General features: G+C 40.9%; 1 protein-coding gene across 2 annotated transcripts; it reads right to left on the minus strand.

Moving 5' to 3' along the window:
- Nucleotides 1-4,854: 4,854 nt before the first annotated feature.
- Nucleotides 4,855-19,241, minus strand: OGFRL1 (opioid growth factor receptor like 1). Of its 2 annotated transcripts, none has more exons than XM_067532615.1 (7): nt 18,589-19,241; nt 13,870-13,956; nt 13,388-13,466; nt 8,182-8,260; nt 8,016-8,082; nt 7,703-7,848; nt 4,855-6,414 (listed from the first exon to the last, which is right to left on the minus strand). In XM_067532615.1, exons 1-7 carry the CDS (start codon nt 18,856-18,858, stop codon nt 5,649-5,651), a joined length of 1,494 nt encoding a protein of 497 aa, XP_067388716.1. In that variant the 5' UTR covers nt 18,859-19,241; the 3' UTR covers nt 4,855-5,648. The 2 variants fall into 2 exon arrangements, with proteins under 2 accessions (XP_067388716.1, XP_067388715.1); XM_067532614.1 differs by having other exon boundaries at nt 13,388-13,469.
- Between the last annotated feature and the right edge of the window lie 687 nt (nt 19,242-19,928).

Below are 19,928 nucleotides of genomic sequence, written 5' to 3' on the forward strand. Positions count from 1 at the left end.
TAGTAACTGGAGATTATGTAGGACAGTCACCACCTAAAATGGTGTTACCTAAAATGGGGAGTACACTTGTCACATGTTCAGGATTGTATCTTTGCATTCTGCACAGTCACAACTCTACACCCACTTCTTATGCCTATTTTTGACCTAAGAGATTTTACTTTGATTTAAACTGTCCCATAGCACAAACATTATTCTCTCCAAAAGCAAATCTTACCTTATTGGGCTTTGTGCTAGGATTAGGATTTGCCTTTGAGTGATTATTTTTACACCATTAGACAAACAGAATTTTGTTCTGCAGATGGAATTTTATTTTTAATACTCCACTTACTCACTGTATTTTGAAACAGTTCTGTAATAATTTACTTACCAGAGGCAAATCATCCTTTTTTGTCTGAGAGGTAAAATATCCTTATTGTTGTCATCATGATAAGGACAAATTAATAAATTTATACCTGAGCGAGTAAGTTTTCATTACAATTTACCAAGATTGTTGTATGCTAAAATTAAGGTGACTAACATCCACCTTACCTGCAATATTCTTTTGTTCGAGTACAGTGGCAGTTCAGTTAGTAAATTATATCATAGGTCAAAATATATAATTCACAAATTGCTTTCCATTTAGTTAATGAGGGAAAGCTACTGGTAGATTGCTGCTTTCTTGATGTAAACCAGATAAACTTGGCAATTGTCAATGAAATTCAAAATTATATTTTTCAAACTTCTGAAAAATGTGCACAATAATTAGTTATGTTTTTCACTTGAACAGAAAACTCTAATCCATTAAGTCTTACTACAATTTATTATTTATTTTCCAGTGTAAAACATTCATGATCATTTTCTTTGTAAGGAGAATAAACAATTTTTGTAGCTTCTAAATGGAAATATTGTCAAGTTTTATCAAGTTGTGAATAAAAGATGCTATTGCATTTTTTAAAATCATGTAAAATGATTTTAGGTAAGATTCATTAAGAGAGCAAAATCTTTCTATTTTCACTTTTCCCTCAAATTAAAGTTATTTAGAAAAAGTGTAAAGGAAGTTGAAATATTGTACATACACACACAAAAACAAGCGTGTAACCATGTGATCAGTCTTTTAGAGGCAAACTAGCATTTCCTCCACTTACGTTTATAATGTATGCATGCTATACCTTGTAGTTTAAAAAACAAAACAAAACCCCAATGCATGGATCACTATCAGCACAACCCTCAGCTCAATAGAAAAAAGGTGCACAAAATAATTTAGTTAAGCAGACGTAAACAAACTTTATTTAAAAAGAAACAAGACTTGTTTTCCATTTAAATCTATTAAGCCTCATTTAACTTACCTTTTTGGATCATCTTTCAAAACTATACCACAGCTTTTAAAATCAGCTGAAAACTTTCCATCTGCGGTACAGATATATGCAACTGTACATTATTAGAATTATTCTAAAATAATAGGATAATATCTAGGTAACATGAAATATAAATTAACATTGAACAAATACCCAATACACAGGATCCTTGGAATCTTAGAGTCTGATCCTGAGAGGAATTGAGCAAGCCTAACTCTCAGCAGCTTTAGTGGGGAGTTGTGAGTATTCAGCAACCTTGAGAAGAAGTTTGTTAATTACCAGAAGTATAGACACTGAAGATTCAGTTTTGCTCCAAGATATGCACACATTTATTGCTGCGTTTCTTGTTTAATGGGTAGTAGTTTTTATATATTCTGTGTCAAAGGGTTTCCATGTATTGAGGCAGGATTAGGCCTAGACTGGTGGGGAGGGGATCTGTAATTCCAATTTCAGATGCAAGGAGAAGCAGATCTGCAGAATTTGCAAAATAATCTACTATACTTGCACATGTGAACCCAGTAAAAAGTTTATCAAGTTACATACTGCTATGTCCCTTCATATGGTACGTATCCAAATAAAATATTATGGTATAAATCAAATTCCCACCCATCTATGTATGCACATAATGTAACTAAGAGTCATTAGAAGTTATACAGATCCATTTAATAAAAAATAGACTGTTAAATGGGAAGGACCATTTAATCTATACATGAGCAAATCAAACTCCCCTTAAACACTGGGCAAAAGTTAGTTGAAAACAAGGTCAATAACCAGTATATTTTATGGTTTGTTTTGTACATCCTTGGATTTTGAAATAACTGGTGAATAACTACTTACATTTATAAATACACAATCATTTCCAATAATTTCAACATTAATTGCTCTTTTATCCTGCAAACCAATGAAATCCAAGTGTTAAAAATCACATATGCAAGTTCTGGCAGGTGCTTTTACAGACTATGGGCTTATTCACACAGAGCCTTAATGTACGGCAAGCCTGAGTGTGAATGTACAGCACATATTTGAAACAGCACAGGTCAATTACACTATGGAACTCTTACTGAATGGCAGCAGGGTCCACATGGCAACCTAACACGCAGCAGATTTATAGCCTGGCTTGCTGTACACTAAGCCCTGGTCTACATTACAGAGTTAGATCAATGCAAGGCAACTTACATCAATCTAATTATGAAGTGTTTCACTAAAACATCACTCCTGCTGATGTAATTTGCCTGCTATGCTGACTTAATAATTCCACCTCCACAAGAGGCATAGCACTTAGGTTGACAAAGTTAGGTTGACGCAGTGTCTGTCAGTGTACACACTACATTGTTTACATCAACTATTGCTGGCTTTCAGAAGCCGTCCCAAAATACCCCAATTGACAGTTAAACTGGTGCAAGCTCTCCTGGTGAGGACACGCACTGCCGACACAAGGAGCATAGTGTGGACATGCAATTTAAGCAAATTAATTATTTCAGTGGCTGTATGTAATTTAGGTTGATGTAATTTTATAGGGTAGACACACCCTAAGTCCCTGTACAGACAAAACGTAAGGCCCTGATTCTGCAATGAGACGCAGATGCATACAGGTGGACCCTTGCATCCACTTGAATCCTCACTGATTTCAAGGGGATTCCACATTGCAGGATTAGAACTTGAGTTGAATTATCCTTTAACCACTTCCAAAACAGGGAGACAAATCTTGACATTCTTCCATAGCAGAGCCATAAACAAAAACTAGCTATTAAAATGCTTCTTTGAGACAAAAACATCCTTATAAATAGTGATCTGCTGTTACAGCATGAAACAATTGGAATTTTTACAAAAATTGAAACAAGGAGTTTGTTTCTGCCATAGGTGTATTATGTACAACACGATTATTATAGTTACTTTTACCACCTTTCCTTCAGGAAAATTATGACATACCATCATATTTTATGCATAATGGAATTTGTTAGTTAAATATTGAAGTGCCCATGTAGGAATTGTTCTATTGGTGAAGTTACAAAACAAAAATTATGGAACCCAAGAGTTATTTGGCACAAAAACATTAGTTTTGCTGTCGCATGGCACTTTGTGGGAAATTAATATCTCACAGCTGCAAAGCTTTTGATGCTGTCTCTCACAGTATTCTTATCAGCAAGTTAAAGAAGTATGGGTTGGATGAATGGACTATAAAATGGATAGAGAACTGGCTAGAGCATAGGGCTCAACGAGTAGTGATCAATGGCTCCATGTCTAGCTGGCAACCGGTCACAAGCGGAGTGCCCCAGGGATCGGTCCTGGGGCCGGTTTTGTTCAACGTCTTCATTAATGATCTGGAAGATGGGGTAGATTGCACCCTCAGCAAGTTTGTGGATGACACTAAGCTGGGGGGAGTGGTAGATACCCTGGAAGGTAGGGATAGGATACAGAAGGACCTAAACAAACTGGAGGATTGGGCCAAAAGAAATCTAATGAGGTTCAACAAAGAAAAGTGCAGAGTCCTCCACTTAGGAAGGAAGAATCCCATGCACAGCTATAGACTGGGGACCGACAAGCTAGGCAGCAGTTCTGCAGAAAAGGATCTGGGGTAACAGTGGATAAAAAGCTGGATATGAGTCAGCAGTGTGCTCTGGTTGTCAAGAAGGCTAATAGCATATTGGGCTGCATTAGGAGGAGCATTGCCAGCAGGTCGTGGGAAGTGATTATTTCCCTCTATTTGGCATTGGTGAGGCCGCATTTAGAGTATTGTGTCCAGTTTTGGGCACCCCACTACAAAAAGGATGTGGACAAGTTGGAGAGAGTGCAGCGGAGGGCAACAAAAATGATTAGGGGGCTGGAGCACAGGACTTATGAGGAGAGGCTGAAGGAACTAGGCTTGTTTAGTCTGCAGAGAGAAGAATGAGGAGAGATTTGATAGCATCCTTTAACTACCTGAAAGGGGGTTCCAGGGAGGATGGGGTAGGCTGTTCTCAGTGGTGGCAGATGACAGAACAAGGAGCAATGGTCTCAAGTTGCAGTGGGGGAGATCTAGGTTGGACATTAGGAAAAAGTTTTTCACTAGGAGAGTGGTGAAGCACTGGAATGGGTTACCTAGGGAGGTGGTGGAATCTCCATGTTTAGAGGTTTTTAAGCTGAGGCTTGACAAAACCCTGGGTGGGATGATATAGCTGAGGTTAGTCCTGCTTTGAGCAGGGGGTTGGACTAGATGACTTCTGAGGTCCCTTCCAACTCTAATATTCTATGATTCTATGATTCATATTTATGAGAACTGACCAAAATGCTCAATCTTGGGTTCTTGTAATTAGGCAGTTAAATCTGTATTTAGGCATCTAAATTCTTGACTGTCTTTTCAGAGATACTGAGGACTCTCAGCTCTCATCACGTCTGTAAAAATCAGGCCATTTTTATTTTAGGTGCCTAAATATGGATAGATGGCCATTATGCCTATGCAAGTGATGTCACAATGACAGAATATATTTCTGCAACTATAAACTTTCTGGATTCACACCCCAACAACCCTGATCCCAACGTCTGAAAATTCAAAACCAAATTTATTTTCTTTTTATACAGTAGATGAGAGAAGCAAAACCGGTCACTAAAGGGGTACACTTAAGAGAGATTGAAAGAGATTTAAAGCACAACTCACCCTATAACTGTGATAAGGACTGTAGATGTTAAAATCCTGTACAGTTTAATCATGAGTTAGACTTTCACTTAAATTTAAATAAATGTTTAACAACACGGGACATTTTGATATCCAATTCAGAAAATCTCAGCCAAAAATGCTCATTTAAGGTTAAAGATGTTGTACCTAACTCTGCTCTTGGATATCATGTGGGACTTCCGCTGACTTCAAATGAAGTGACGGGACTGGGCCCTTAAAAGTAATTTTGCAGTCATCTTGAAAAATGCAATCAATATTGCAATCTGTGTATGCAAAACTTAAAAAAACCCACCAAAATTCTAATATTCTAATTTTTAAAATAATAGATGAACAAAGTGATATCAGAAGTGAATGGCATTGCTTTCTACACAGACTGTAATCTAGCTGAAAAAGGAAATTTATCAAATTAAAACCTATAGAGTGGTTTCAAATTAGCATATACACATTTTAAAACCATTTTGAATTGTGTCCTATAAACTGAGTTAAAAAAAATTAACCCCCCAAAAGCTTAATCTGATGCTTTCATAACCAGTCTGGTCCCATGATCTTCTTTAGGTTACACTAGATGACATTATTATCCAAAATGAAAGAACAATAATTTGTTATAATTATTGAATAATTTGTTTCATGAATATGAAGCATAACTAGTTTTAATTTCAGACTCATGATTTTATCTCATCTTTGTTCTTTATGGTGGATTCCACTGGAGGTTTATCCTTACCTAGCTTGTCTTGCACATCTGCTGATACATTATTTGAATAGTTCTCACTGTCACATGACTCTTTCTCTGTAACTACTGGATTTCCACAATCTTGGTTCAGATTTTCATCATCTTTTCCCTTATCTTTCTTGGAATGAGAAATGTTCTCCTTTTTGTCTGATGAATTAAGAATTTCTTCTGATTTGGAATTTTGACTTTCAGTATCACTGTTCTTTTCACTATTGCTCTGCTTAGCAGCTTCACACTTGGTTTCCGTTCCACATTTGTCGTTTTCTTCTCCATTTCTTGTGAGTTTTACCTTTTTTTCTTCAGCTGTTTTGCTACTTGAGCTACCAGTTATGGATGTAGTTTTGGAATCTCTCCATTTCTTATGTTTAGAAATGTAACTGTTGTGAGCAGAAACTGGAGATGTTGGCTTTTTACATGTTTTGCTTCCCTCCAACTTCTGTTTTCTTGATGGCCCCCAGATGAAATGCTCGGAAGGTGTATAATGCTGTTGGGCAAATCGCAGGAGCTTTCTCCTTTCTCTTCGATCTCTAATGGTGAATACAAAATATTCTAAAGCACTCTGCTTAATGTTGGGAATTGTGTCTTCCACAAGTGCTTCATGGAGAATAAATTTTACAAGAGGAGATTTGAAACTCTCATATCCAAGCTCACCAAGACTTTTCAGAATGCGAGTAATTCTTAAGTAGTTGTGTTGGGACCTGCAAGAAGAGATACACTGAACTTAGATAAAAATAATAGGGACAAGAAATGGTTAAAAATAAATTCTGCTGAAGTGAGAGATGGAGCATAGTCTAGTGGTTACAGGACTAGCACCAGAAGTCTTGGGTTCCATTATCTGGTTTGTCACTGTGTGACTTTGGACATGTCATTTAACCTTTCTATGCTTTATTTTCTCCATCTGTAAAATGCAGATACTACTATTTAATAGTACCTTCCTCGTAGGTCTGTTGGGAGTGATAATTAATGTTTGTAAAATGCTTGGAGATCCTTGGAAAAAGTGCACTAAGCAAGTACTCAATCTGATTACTACTACTTGTTTATCATAGCAGTACTTTGGCTTAAAATTATTTGGCTAGCTAACACCTGAATTGATCTTGTAAAATATGCAGTGACTGAGATCTTGGCTCCTGCACAGCCCTAATTTATTTAGGGCCTCATTCAAAGCTCACTAAGGACAACGAAATGACTCAGATAAGTTAATGATAAATAAAGTACTTGATGATTTTTTAAAAACTTATTATTTGACCAGATTTACTCATAAACAATCCTAATTTAAGAAAGCAGCATGCACCCACAATGTCAGGAGAAAATGTTGCAAGAAAAACTTCAATTTCAAGCTTAGAGGTATTAGAAAAGTAGTAACAAACTAGAAAAAAAATTGCGAGGTATATATTGCCCAAATTCGACTCAGATTTTTATCCCAGATAATCCCTGTGAAGGAAATGGGATTACACAGGGTAAATATTGGTCCAGTATATGTTAAAACTATTTAGTTAGCATTATAGTCAGAAGTGTTATAATTCAGATAAAGTGTTTAATTTTTAGGGGAGGAGAGAAACCTGCTCCTTTTCAACCCTATTAAAAGTGTGGAAAATTTGCTACTCCTTTTAAGAGAAAAGTGAATACTAAGATAATCCAGTATTTCTTAATAGCCTAAAAGCATCATTTTGGGAATAGCTGAGAAATTTGTACAGTAGATTGTCAGACGAACTAATCTGGAGTTGTGCTCTTATTCAATAGTACTTGAAAGTACTACCGTCAATGAATTCACGGCTCTTGGATAGATTGATAGTAGGTAAAGAGCATAATCACAAGACTATGTGGAAGAGAGAAACACATACAGACACAAAACAATCATTGATTCTTTCTTTTTGTCTCTCTCTCTTTTCTGGCATTCTTTTGAAAATATGTCCTGCTTTTCTCTAGAAAATAAAGGATAAAAATTCTAAGGCAATTACACAGCATCTAATGCATGCCATTACTTACTCATTCAAATGTTGAAATCTTTCTTGCCAATTAGCAGCTCGTGCTACATTTCCTGTTTTATCAATTAGTTTTATTCCAAAGAACTCCAACATCATTTTATAAGCCAACAGGAATCTTCTAATTGCTTCTTTTGTTTTCTTGAATTCCTAAAAAAAAAAAAAAAAAAAAAAAAAAAAACCAACCCAAAAAACAAGAATTTTATCTAAAATCCTAAATAGCACTAAAACAAGTACTTTTTCATTGTACACAACAAATTTATACAACAACAAACAGCCATACTTCAATATTAATCTGACAGTTGACAGTAAATTACCTCTATTTCATATGTAGTTAATTCTTTAGCATAGAAATTCAAACCTTGTTCTCTAAGTGGAAAAAGCCTGTTTGGGAAAAAGAAATTGTTTCAGTTTATGGTGGACAAAATAACAGTTTTAATCAAATTGATGCTTTAAAATAAAAATAGCCAATAAATAACCAACCACTGTATGTAAGTGTGATTATGTTCCAATTTTTCATAGTCTCCCTTCCATTTATTTAAGATTTCTTCAATGTAAACTCCTGTACAAAATAAATAAATCAGGAAACTATTAGGTAGCAATCAAAAATATATTACAAGTAAATCAAGAATGTTTTAGTTGTATATTGTGCTTTCTACTAAAGACATGATGTTAAATTAAAGAAGAGGATAATTAGCATTTACACAGATGCTAATTAATATAGACCAGATTGTCAGCTGGTGTAAATTGGCATAGCTCCACTGATTTCAATAGATGCTAATTTATATCAGCTGACAATACAGCACTGTAACCTGTGTAAAGTATACTGACCATTGTTTACTCAATGGAGTAGATTTCTTATCACATCTAACCAAGCTATTTACTCTGATGATATTCAAAGTGAAATCTGTAGTCACTACATTAACACAACTCTGCATATATGAGATCCTAGTCTAGAAGCGTACGTCCGGAATACTGCAAGGAAGACATTGATTCAAGAATCTCTCTGGTTGCCAGGTGCATTAGTATCTGGGATTTTGTTCAATTAATTGTGCCTGAAACTCCTGATGCCACTAGTACTGCCAAGAATTTAAATGGAGTTTCTCAAGTCACTTTAGAAAAAATCCACAACACTCCAGGAGAATTTCCACTTGTATTAGACTGAAAACATTAATGCAATTGGGCCCTCCTGGCAAAGCACAAGCAGAAACCAACAGTAGGGGACCAAACAAAAATGAAAATGATTAATTATTATTAATCATTCATATTATGCAGCACCTCAGAGCCATAGTCATGCATTAGAACCCCTTTGTGCTAGGTGCTGAACAAACACAGGACAAACAATGCTCCCCTGCCCCAAAGCTGTACATTCTAATTATATAGTGGGATTTTCAAAAGCACTCGGTTTTGGCCTAACTCTTCTCTGCTTCAAATTTATGGCAGTTTTATCATTGAAGTATTGTCATTCCCAAAAGTTCAATAATCATGAGGAAAAAAACTAAAAAAACAAACAAACATGAGATTTAAGAAAAAAAGATTCTCTCATATCTTTTGGTCTGAAGTTGCCAATTCTCCCAAATTTATAGGGCACAGTGATTTTGGACCCCACCGCAGGGTCTCTAGCTGGCTGCCTGATGGTGCACAGCTTCTACCTTCTCAAACCAAAATTCTAATTATTTCTGTGTCTCCCTGCCCAAGTCTACATCTGCCCGTCTCCCAGCACAGCAACAAATTAAATATTGACCACACGCCCACATCAACTTTGCTCCCCCAGCCTCTCATCTGCACCTGCAGCTCCAGGGTTTTTCCACCCATCTCCTAAGTCCCCTTCCCCACTTCCCAGGACTGGGGGAAAAGGGAGAGAGCTCCAGTGGCTTTTCACCTTCATTGTCCCTTCCCAGGCCTGGTGTGGAGGGGAAGAAATGCAGAGAGCAGACTGACCCATTTTTCACAAAAGGGCAATGGGAAAGAGGGAGCAGAGCCACCCTGGCTGCTGGGATCTTTCTGCTGCTACCTTCTCCTCCCTGTGACAGAATGCACCCTTGTATTCACACCCTACACATTACTGTAATACTCTTTGTTCAAAGTATGACTTGTAAGGTGTCATGTGAAAACTCATAACGTGCTGATCAGTAATATAATGGTAAAATATGCATAGCAGCATTATGTGTGGAGCTATAAACTTTCATCTATATGATGTTAAAAGTACATGTTCAAAACTCACATAGCACCAAACTGGACAGGCAGGCCTGTCTTGAACAAGGAGTGTGTGTTTGCCTTAATTTATATTTAAGCAGTAGACAGAGTAATCAAACAGAAAGGAAGAAGGGAGGAAACACAATGAAACTTGCAAGTGAGCATGCACAGATGAAAAAAATCCAGCACGGAACATCCTTCCACACAGACTCTTTGTCTCCTGGTTCCCCTCTGGAAAAGCATGTCCAGCTGAGAACTGAAACTATAAAAAGGAGGGGTAAACACCTCAAGAATTCCCCCTTCTCTCTCTCTCAGCAGCAATGGAACTCTGGAGGAGAGGTCCTGACCTAGGGGTTGGTCAGTAGTACTGCTGAACACATGTGGTGTGAAAGTTTGCTTAAATCTAATATTGTTTGTTAAGTTTAGCATGAGAAAATGTTTTATCTTTATTTTTTGTAACTATTTCTGACTGTATTGCCTATGCTTATTCTCACTTAGAATCTCTCTCTTTGTAGTTAACAAACTTGTTTTATTGTTTCATCTAATCTGGTGTGCTTAAATTGAAGTGTCTGGCTAACTCCATTTAGGATGTCAATCTGTGTGTATATTATTCCCTTAAACAAACAATGAACTTAATATATTTGGACTGTGTAGGAGAAGGCTGAACAGTACAAGACATTTTTTGAGGGAAATCTAGGACTGGGAATGTGTTGGGGTCACCCTGCAGTATAACCAAGGCTGGTGAGAGCCAGGATGTGACTGGCAGGCTGCAGTTACACAAACACATCTGAGAGTGACCTGCATGCTGGCAAGCTGTTTGTGAGAAGTCCATGTTGGGAGCTACAACAGTAAGGCACTGCAAGACATCCCAGGTTGCAGGGCAATGTTGACACAGCCCCCATTGGTCTGGATTGCACCCTGATATGTTACACTCCCCTTCTGTGAGAATGGTGTCATTCCTCTACCCAAAAACATCTCTGACTCCTGAGGGGAGAGCTAGGTCTGACTCCTGCAGCAGCCCTGTTTGGAAGCTCTTCAGCAGGACTTGGGGCAATGGGGAAGTCAGCTAGTGAGAGGAATTTTTCCTGTGGGCAGAGCTACAAATCACCAGGAGCACCTCACATCATTACCACACTGGCTCCAGTACCAGCCAAACTGATGTTATTCACAATGATTAAGTCATGAGAGTTGGCAGCACTGCCACCAAATTCCAGGGGAGCAGAGGAAGGCCAATTCTGAGTGATTCTGAAAAAAAATTACACCTTAAATATATAACCTTTAGTACCAAACTATGGCTATGTCACAGCCAGAGTTGTGGTAAATGGGTGGAGGAGGGAGCCCCTTTCCCACTATGTTCTTGAGCAGTTGGCCCCACAGAGTGGCTGCTTGCACTCCCTATGGACATCACCCAAAGTTACATAGAGTCACATTTGGGCGGGAGGTCCTTCCTATTCCCTCTTTTGGCCTCTTCCTCGCCAAAGCTCAGAACCAGTACTTTATCCTCATCCTCCTTGATCTGTCAGCCACCTCTGACACAGTCCTCCATGCTTTTTTTCTTGAAATCTTGTCCTCCCTTGGCTTCCGTGACTCTGTCCTCTCCTGGTTTTTCTCCTACCTCTCTAATAACTCCTTCAGCATGTTCCTCACAGGATCCTCCTCATCACCCCTCCAACATCCTGGGGGGAGGGGGTGTGCCACAGAGCTCTGTCCTTGGTCCCTCCCATCTCTTCTCACTCTGCCTAGATTCTTAGAGATAAAGTGTAATCTCATCCACAACCACACATTCAACTACCAACTGTATGCTGACAATTCACAGATCTACCTCTTGATTCCAGACCTGTCTCCTTCTGTCCAAAATAAAATCTTGGCCTGTCCATCCGACATCTCCTCATGGATGCCCACCCATCAGCTCAAGCTCAAAATGGCTAAAACAGAGCTCTTCCTCCAAACCTTCCTCACTCATTTCCTTTTCAATCACTATGGACAACATCACCATTCTGTCTGTTACTCAGACCCATAACCAGGGCACCATCTTCTACTCAGACCTCTAGCTCTTCTACTCTAGCTTCTCACATCCAGACTATATCCAGACTATATCTATCTGGTTCTTTCTGCACATCTCTGAGATACAGCCTTTCCTATCTATCCACACAACTAAAACTCTCATCCAAGCTCTCATCAACTGTCTTCTCGTTTACTATAACATTCTTTTCTCTGGGCTTGACAAATGCAGTCTTACTCTGTCCTATCCATTCAGAATGCTGCTGCAAAGACCATTTTCCTAGGCCATTGCTTTGACTATGTCACGCTCTCACTGCATCCTTCCACTGGCACCCTCTTCTCTACCACATAAAACATAAGCTGTTTGTCTTCACTTTCAAGGTCCTTCGCGGCCAATCCCCAACATAACTATCAACTCTCATTCACTACCGACATGTTAACTGCTGCCTGCAGTCGGCCCATGATGCCACCCACTTATTAAATTTTCCAGCAACAACCTTTGTGCTTTCTCCCATGCTGCTCCTCACACCTGGGAGGAGCTTACCATAAACATCTGCAAATTTACTTCATTATCCTCATTCAAATCCCTCCTTAAAACTCTCCTTTTCTGTGATGCCTAAAAAAAAAACCCTTGATAATGGTTAGGCTGTCGGTGTACTGGGACCAATGCCTATCATGCTGACCAATACTGTCTCATCATATCCTTGTACTCCCCTATCTGTTGTCTCTTGTATTATACTTAAATCATAAGCTCTCTAGGGCACAAACTGTCTTTTTGTTCTTTGTCTTTGTACTGAGCCTAGCACAACAGGACAATGGTCCATGATCAGGGCTGCTAGGTGCTACAGTAATACAAATATTAATAATTCTCATGCATAAGCAAGTGGCCAGAGGGCTTCTTAACCATTTCTAAAGGTGTAACAAGTGCTGCAGGGGACTCTTCTTACCCAAGACCACTAGAGGCACTGAGCCTGCTCCTGGCCTTCTCAGTTATAATGCCTCCAGCACTACTGGTTGCAAGATGCACTTCCTTCAGCCCTAATGCATCATTATTCTGTCTGTAACAGTCATAACACAGCCTTTTAAAACTATTCTTATTTCTTATGAAATTTCTTATTTCTGTGTTAAGGATATCACTGCAACTTCTTAACATAAGCAACTGCCATTGGTGATCATGAGAGATGCGGTTAGAGCCCCATGACAGCACTGACTTGGGAATGCATCCCTCAGAATTTCCAGCAATGACTGAAATTTTCCCATGTAGACACAGTGACTAACTTAACAAATAATTTCTGTGTTATATATCCACCTTTAAGGAATGATGTATACTGCAAGGTTCTCAGTATATTAACATTACACTACAGGAAAAGTGAATAGAAAAGGCACTGAATGGATGTTTTTATGACACAAGTATTACAGAAACTTACTCCTTAGTACTGTAATTATCAGTTCAGTTTTTCAATGACTGCTAATGTTGTCACAGATTACTCACCATCAGGTTTAAAGGAAATTTTATTCTTATAAAATCGGAGATTGCATAAGTCATTTTGATACCTGATATCTTTAAAGTTCTGCTGAAAGGAAAGAAACAAAAACATTATCAGCCTGCAAAAAACTATTAACACTGGAAGTATGCTGGCATTTAGCTCTTTTAAAACTTTTTATAACCAAAAAGGTAGGTTTAAAAAAAAGATAAGTCACTGGGACTACTCATATGCTTAAAATTAAGCATGTGCACAAGTGTTTGCATGATCAGGACCTTAAACTGGCATGAATGACCACTATAGGTTTGGGAGGGAACAATGGCACATCAGTTCCAGTCACCTCTCTCTGTCATTTTTTTGGGCCATTCCACCAGAAGTTCTACTCTTTTGATTCTCTCATACTTATTAAGAAAAGATAAGGCCTGGGGAGTTTTTTTTGTTTGTTGTTCTTCTTTAATAGAAGTCTTTTTAAACCACAAAATGCACTTACTGGATATTGGTGTCGATACTTGTACAAGTCTCTTGCTGCATAAAAGCTTCTCTTTGGTTTTGTTGTCAGTTCATTTGCATCATCACTCTGAAACATTTAAAGAGTAGATAACATCCACAAACCACCAAACCAAATACTGATTTGTATTACTATGGCGTTAGACATTTTAAAATAATTATTTTGCAGAATGGACTTCATCAATTCTGAATATATAGATGCGTACAGAACTACATAAATTTACTTAGGCTTTCATGAAACAATACAAATATGTAGCAGGAAGGATAATTTTAACACAACAACTTAACTTTAACATATAAACAAAAACAAGCCTGGTACACATGGTAGAACTTTTTATAAATTCTATAATTTCTTCAATTTGGACCAATAGGCCAGTGATTTATTTAGTGAAGGTAAAACATACCTAGAAATTATTTAGAGTGTAAATGCTTATCAAGACACAATAAGAAGTGGCTGAAGTGAAGCATAGCTATACCTTTCTGCTAGTGAAATCAGACTATTTATAAATCCGTTATGTTATATGTTACCATGCAAGCATACCTATAGCTACCACTGCATCCTACGAAAGAAAACTACTGATGGCAGACAAGAATATTTGCAGCACTGTCAAACTATTTTATATAATTCAGGAAACTAGTGTTTAGAATTTAAGTTTACGTTCAGTGAAAAGAATCATTAAACCCCTAAAGCAAAATTATTCTTGAAAATAAGCATTTATAAAAACTTGTAACAGACCCCCAAAAAAGACTCCTATTGGCTTCAGTGGACGCTGGATCAAGCTGTATACATTTTACAAAACCCCAACCAAAAGTACCCATATACCGAGACTTGCTAACTCTATTATGCACTTTGTTTTCTGCAATATTGTAATCAGAAATACTGCTATATTTTTATGATGCAGAAATAAAACTCTCCTACTGAAATCAATACACAAACTTGAAAAAGAAAATCACACTCCTTACAAGGTATTTGTAGTAGCACAGAGCCAGACCTACTCCTGGGTGATTGCACAGGATATCCTCCATCCACTGTACCCCAAACTCCTTGCCATTAATACATTGTTTACAATATGGCATCTTTTAAACATGACGAACTGGCATCTCTGTTTTGTGCATCGTTTTGTGAAACTGGTTCTGACTCCAACTAAAATGTAGAATTCCATACTGAAACTCCTGATATCCGATCCAGTGAGAAGTCATAAATCTTCTGTACTACCCAACACTTATACATATCCTCAACTCCTTCCAAAGAGGGGGTCAGGTTAGAAACACATTTAATTTTGGTGTTTCAAAGTTTAAAAAATAATCTACATTGTGGACGTCAGCAAAGACTTAGCACAGACTTTCTTACTAGAATTGTAAGTACAGTCCAAGGGTTAGTTATCTCACTTTATGGCTTACAAGTATCTGCTACTATAGTAAATTTGAAAGAAAACAATGGACTTGTTTTGGACATCCAAGAGTAAGAATGCTTACCATCAGACACTTGCAACTTGTCATGCAGAGTATTTATGTTTGGACTGCAACTGATCTCATGTTGTTAGTTTCTCTAGTACCATCTACAGTACACAACATATAATTCTGATAGTTCATCTCAGTCACACAAACATGAGACAATTTTCAGTTTAGATGGCTGAAGCACCAGTTCTGCCCTCAATTACATGGGGTGCATGTGCACCTCCTATTAATGTTATTGGGAATTGCACATGAATAATTGAGAGTCACACTGGGCCTTTAGGATTTATTTACACTAGCCTTTTTTTCTCTAAAATTTCACATCCTTGCTGCCACCAGTTTTGCAACTCCGGTGAAACAGTAGTTGGAGTGATCCTGAAAATAGGATTCCAGGCAGCTAGCCCTGCTCAGAGTAGTCATAGGTGTTATGACAACTAAAATATTGGCAGCTGCTGGTACCCTGGCATCCTATCTACACAAGGGTGCCCACTGTCGCTACTCTCAGTAGAAATGATGCTAGCAATGGTGATAATTTTTAGGGAAAGTTTGCTAGTGTAACCCTTCTGCCAGTCAGAGTTGGCAGCAACAAGGGCTGGATTCTAATCAAGGGGTTCCTTTCAATAATACAACACAAATCCAACTTGAGCCCTCACCTAGTAACCTGAGACAATTACATACTGCCCCTTGGGCGCCTGTAGAGGCAATACTTCCCCTCTCACAAGCACAGAGACTGAGTGTAGAAAAAGATCTTTAATAAAAGGGGAAAAGTAATCTGCCATTAACTTGGAAAAAACGCTGCAAGCAGGATTCACATGCATAAAACTATGAACAAAACACCCACCACAAAATATGTTGGGCAGTTTCCTTTAGCCTCAAGTTCTTAAGTCCAGCAACAAGAAGTTCCTTTAATGTGTCCCTCCCTTCACAGCACCCCATTCACAGGTATTGTCCATAGGCCTAGTATATACTTACCCGCAAATTCAGCGGCAGTCAACGGAAGTTACACAAGCTACGTAGAGTAGCTTGCATAACGTACGTCGACTTCCTAAATTCTGTTCTGCGTGCCGTCTCCACTATGCTGCGCTGACGGAAAATACATACCCATCAATGCAGCATTACTCTTTTTCCAGAGATGTTTTTATTAAATCAACTTCTGGATCAATCAAGTGGGTCTTCACTTCCGCTCACTCAAACGGGATAAATCGACATAGCCTGAGTCAGGGCAGATCCAGAGCCTAGAGATGAAGCTGCAAACTTCACCTCCCACTCTGGTTGGGATAGGAGGGAGGATGGGGGAGAAAAAAGGCACCTTGTTTCCTCCGTTACCCAGCCGCTATGTTCCAGCCGCCCCACCAGTCACTCTGCTGGCCAGTGGCCACCCTTCACCAACTGCTCCACTGCACACTATCACCTTCTGCTCTCACGTGCTTCTCCACTATGACCTCTGTGCATTTTAATCTTGAGATTCCATCCATCTCAGTGATTTCAGCTTAGTGATTGTCAGTTCTCAGTGAGTGAACCTCACTACTGAAGCTGGGCAGGAGCACTGCCCCACAGTAGATGATTTCGGCTCTAGCAAGCACTTAACAAAACAAAAGACTCCTAATTCACTCTTGATTAGCTCTATCTTTGAAAGTGGGAGGAGAAGTTTAAAGCATACCTGGACTCGGAGACAGAACCTACACTTCCAGGCAGGAATACCTGCCCACACCTTCATAGGGCTCTGGCATCTGAGCCCCCTGCTTAGCCAGTTCGGTTCAGATGATAGTGACCCTTCAATCAGAACAGGCTAAGCACAGTTCTTCTGCCCTTTGCCCATATTCTAAGGGGAACAACATTTCATTAACCCTGCATCACCTACAGTGATTTGTAACCCAACACCAGCCAAAGGGATCATTTGGGCAAAGCAGTCCCATCGTGCTGAGTATCTAAGCAGGCTGGGTGTGCTCATGCAAATACAGTCTGGTCCTGATGCCTTTTCCCTTCCCCACAGCCAGCTGGGCAGAACATTCAGAACTTCAGACCCTACTTATGTCAGTATAGATAAACTCTTAGTGTAGAAACAAATGTGGAAGCCTCAGAGACATCAAGACCACATCAATATACTAGTCTTATACCCGTTAATAAGCCACTGCTGCTGACAGCTATTCTACTCAACTATCAGTTCTTAACCTTTTCAGCAACTGCACCAGTTTAGCAGACACTGAGGCCAATGTCTGGTAATGTGCTGAGGGCTGTGACAGGGATGTTGAGCACTTTCAAATCCCACTGAAGACACTCAGCCTCTGGTAAATTCAGGAGCATAACACCTTGGTTATACCAGCCTATGCACATCACTGTCCATTCTGTTGCACACAATTTGTGGACCTGAAGCTGTTCTAAACCTCAGTTGCAACCTTGAGAGAGCAGCATAACCGCCACTGGGGGTAAAAGCACATACAGATGAACGGGAAATAGGTAGTAATGCAATGTGATCTTGGACTAAGGATCATCATTGAAAGGGGGGCATAAAGTGTTAATCACAGGTGCGTGCAAGTACTACAAGTAATACTATACTTATTGCACTTAGCATGTTTGATCTCAAAGAACTTTACGCATATTAACTAACTTTCCCTCTCAAGAGGGCTGACTTCACAAAGAGGTGAAAGCAAAGGACCTGCCCTAGGCCACAGCATGGTGACAATATCAGAGCCAAAGTCCTTTGCTCTAGCCACACATGGTTGGTAATCACAGCATGAGGTTTCTAAGAGGATATCAAAAAATAGCTTGGTCTTAAGGCCAGTAGAAATGAGCAAACTGTGCAGTAAAGGGGAAAATAAAATAAAAAAAACCCCACAGCCCAACACACTTCCTCCTTTTTCAGCCTGAGACTGAGCACACGTCCGTCACCGGGAGGAAAACAAGAAAGCAGGCGACACACACAGACAGCAGCCAAGAACCCAAGCGGGGTCTGCCTGCCTCCTCGAGCCCGGCGGTGCCCCGCGCTCCCTCCCATTTGTGCTGCTCTATTCCAAGGCGAGGAATGGATGCAGCCCGCAACCCAACATGCGAAGGAAGCCAGGCAGCACCAGCAAACCCTCAGCGCCCCGAGGCTGCTGCATTCCTGGGACACCCATGACCCGTAGAGAGCTCCCACGGCCCTGGCTGGGGGCGGCGGAGAAAGCACCCGGCGCTCCGGGGCTGCCGGAAGGGATCTCTGTGTGTCTCCTAGCCCAGACCCTGCAGAAGTTCGCAGTGCCAGTGGTACCTGCTCAGGGCTGGCGGAGGCGGCGGCTGCTGCTTCTTCTCGTCCCGCCTCCACCTCCTGCCCTTCTTGCTGGGTCTCTTCGGGCCGGCCGTTTGCGGCAGGGAGCGGGGCCGGCTGTTCCTGGACCGGCTCTTCCCCGCCGACCGCCTCCCGCGGCGGGTCCTCGCCTGGGTCCTGGAGCTCGGGCTCGGAGTCCGTCTCCCAGGTGGAGTCGCAGTCCTCTACCGTGGCGGGCTCCTTGACGCTGCCCCCGCTCAGCAGGCTGCCCATCGGAGAGGCGCGATGGCACTGGCAGCCCCCCAGCCGAGCGCCTTCGCCTCCCTCCGGGGAGGAGCCGCGGGAAGGGGGCCGCAGGCGGGCTAGGGCTGCTGCTGGGGCATGTCAGCGCGGGGAGGCCGCAGGCGGCGCGGCCAGGGAGGGGAAGAGCGAGAGCAAGGCAAAGGCGGCAGCCGGGGCTGCCTGCTCCTCAGTCGGTCCCCACCAGCCCAGAGAGACACGCACAGGGAGGAGCTGGAGGCTTCGGGATTTCCACAGGAAGCGCTTGAGCCCGCTCATTCCCTCCCCCGGTTCCTGCATGAATGAGGCGTAGGGGGCAGGGTCTCGCGACGCTCAGGCTCCCTCAGGGGCTCGCCTGCCCTAGCCTGCTGGTAGAGCGCCAGCATTCTGCGCGCCTGTTAACCCCCGCCCTTCCTCTCACGCATTTTGGGCCACAGTGTAATTTCCTGCTCCTGTAGACATACCCGGCCGCGCCAGGGGCACAGGTGGCGGCTCCCTCTTAGGTACTCCTGGGGGAGCTACCTCATCCCCCTGCCCTTCCACACCCCTACACTTCTGTTCTTACCGTGCTCAGTCGAAACTAGGCCACATACATCCCCCTGAGCTGGGAATGACAGCTTCAGCTTCAGTGTAGACATACCCCTGATATGTGGTAGCAGTAGTAACACACCTTGGCTGGCACAGCAGGGGTTAGGGTGGGCATGGTGTAGGGCAGACCAGGAGTGAGTCTCTCTTCGAAGCTGCTAAAATTCATCCTATAGCAGGTAGTGTGGATGCAGGCTCCCACTGCAACATAACAAGGGAAGGCTGCTGGACCTCCAATCCCTTAGGACTCCCGACCCTATGTTCTTTTCTTGCCATTTACCTATTCCCTGTTTCCTAACCAGAAGTCAGCTACCACTGTATGTAAGCCTGCTCAGCATTGCTCCACACACCTCCTCATTTCCATGTGTCTTCCAGTACCATTCATGCATTCATGCGTACCAGCAGAGAGGGTTTGTTTTTTGAAGATGGCCCCAAAGAAGCTGGCCAGAGGATAACACCAAGGAACTGGTGGATCTCTG

This window comes from Emydura macquarii, unplaced genomic scaffold, assembly GCF_026122565.2.
Source record: "Emydura macquarii macquarii isolate MOO-44397 ecotype Brisbane River unplaced genomic scaffold, CSIRO-AGI_Emac_v2 contig_3295, whole genome shotgun sequence".
Lineage (NCBI taxonomy): Eukaryota > Metazoa > Chordata > Testudines > Chelidae > Emydura > Emydura macquarii.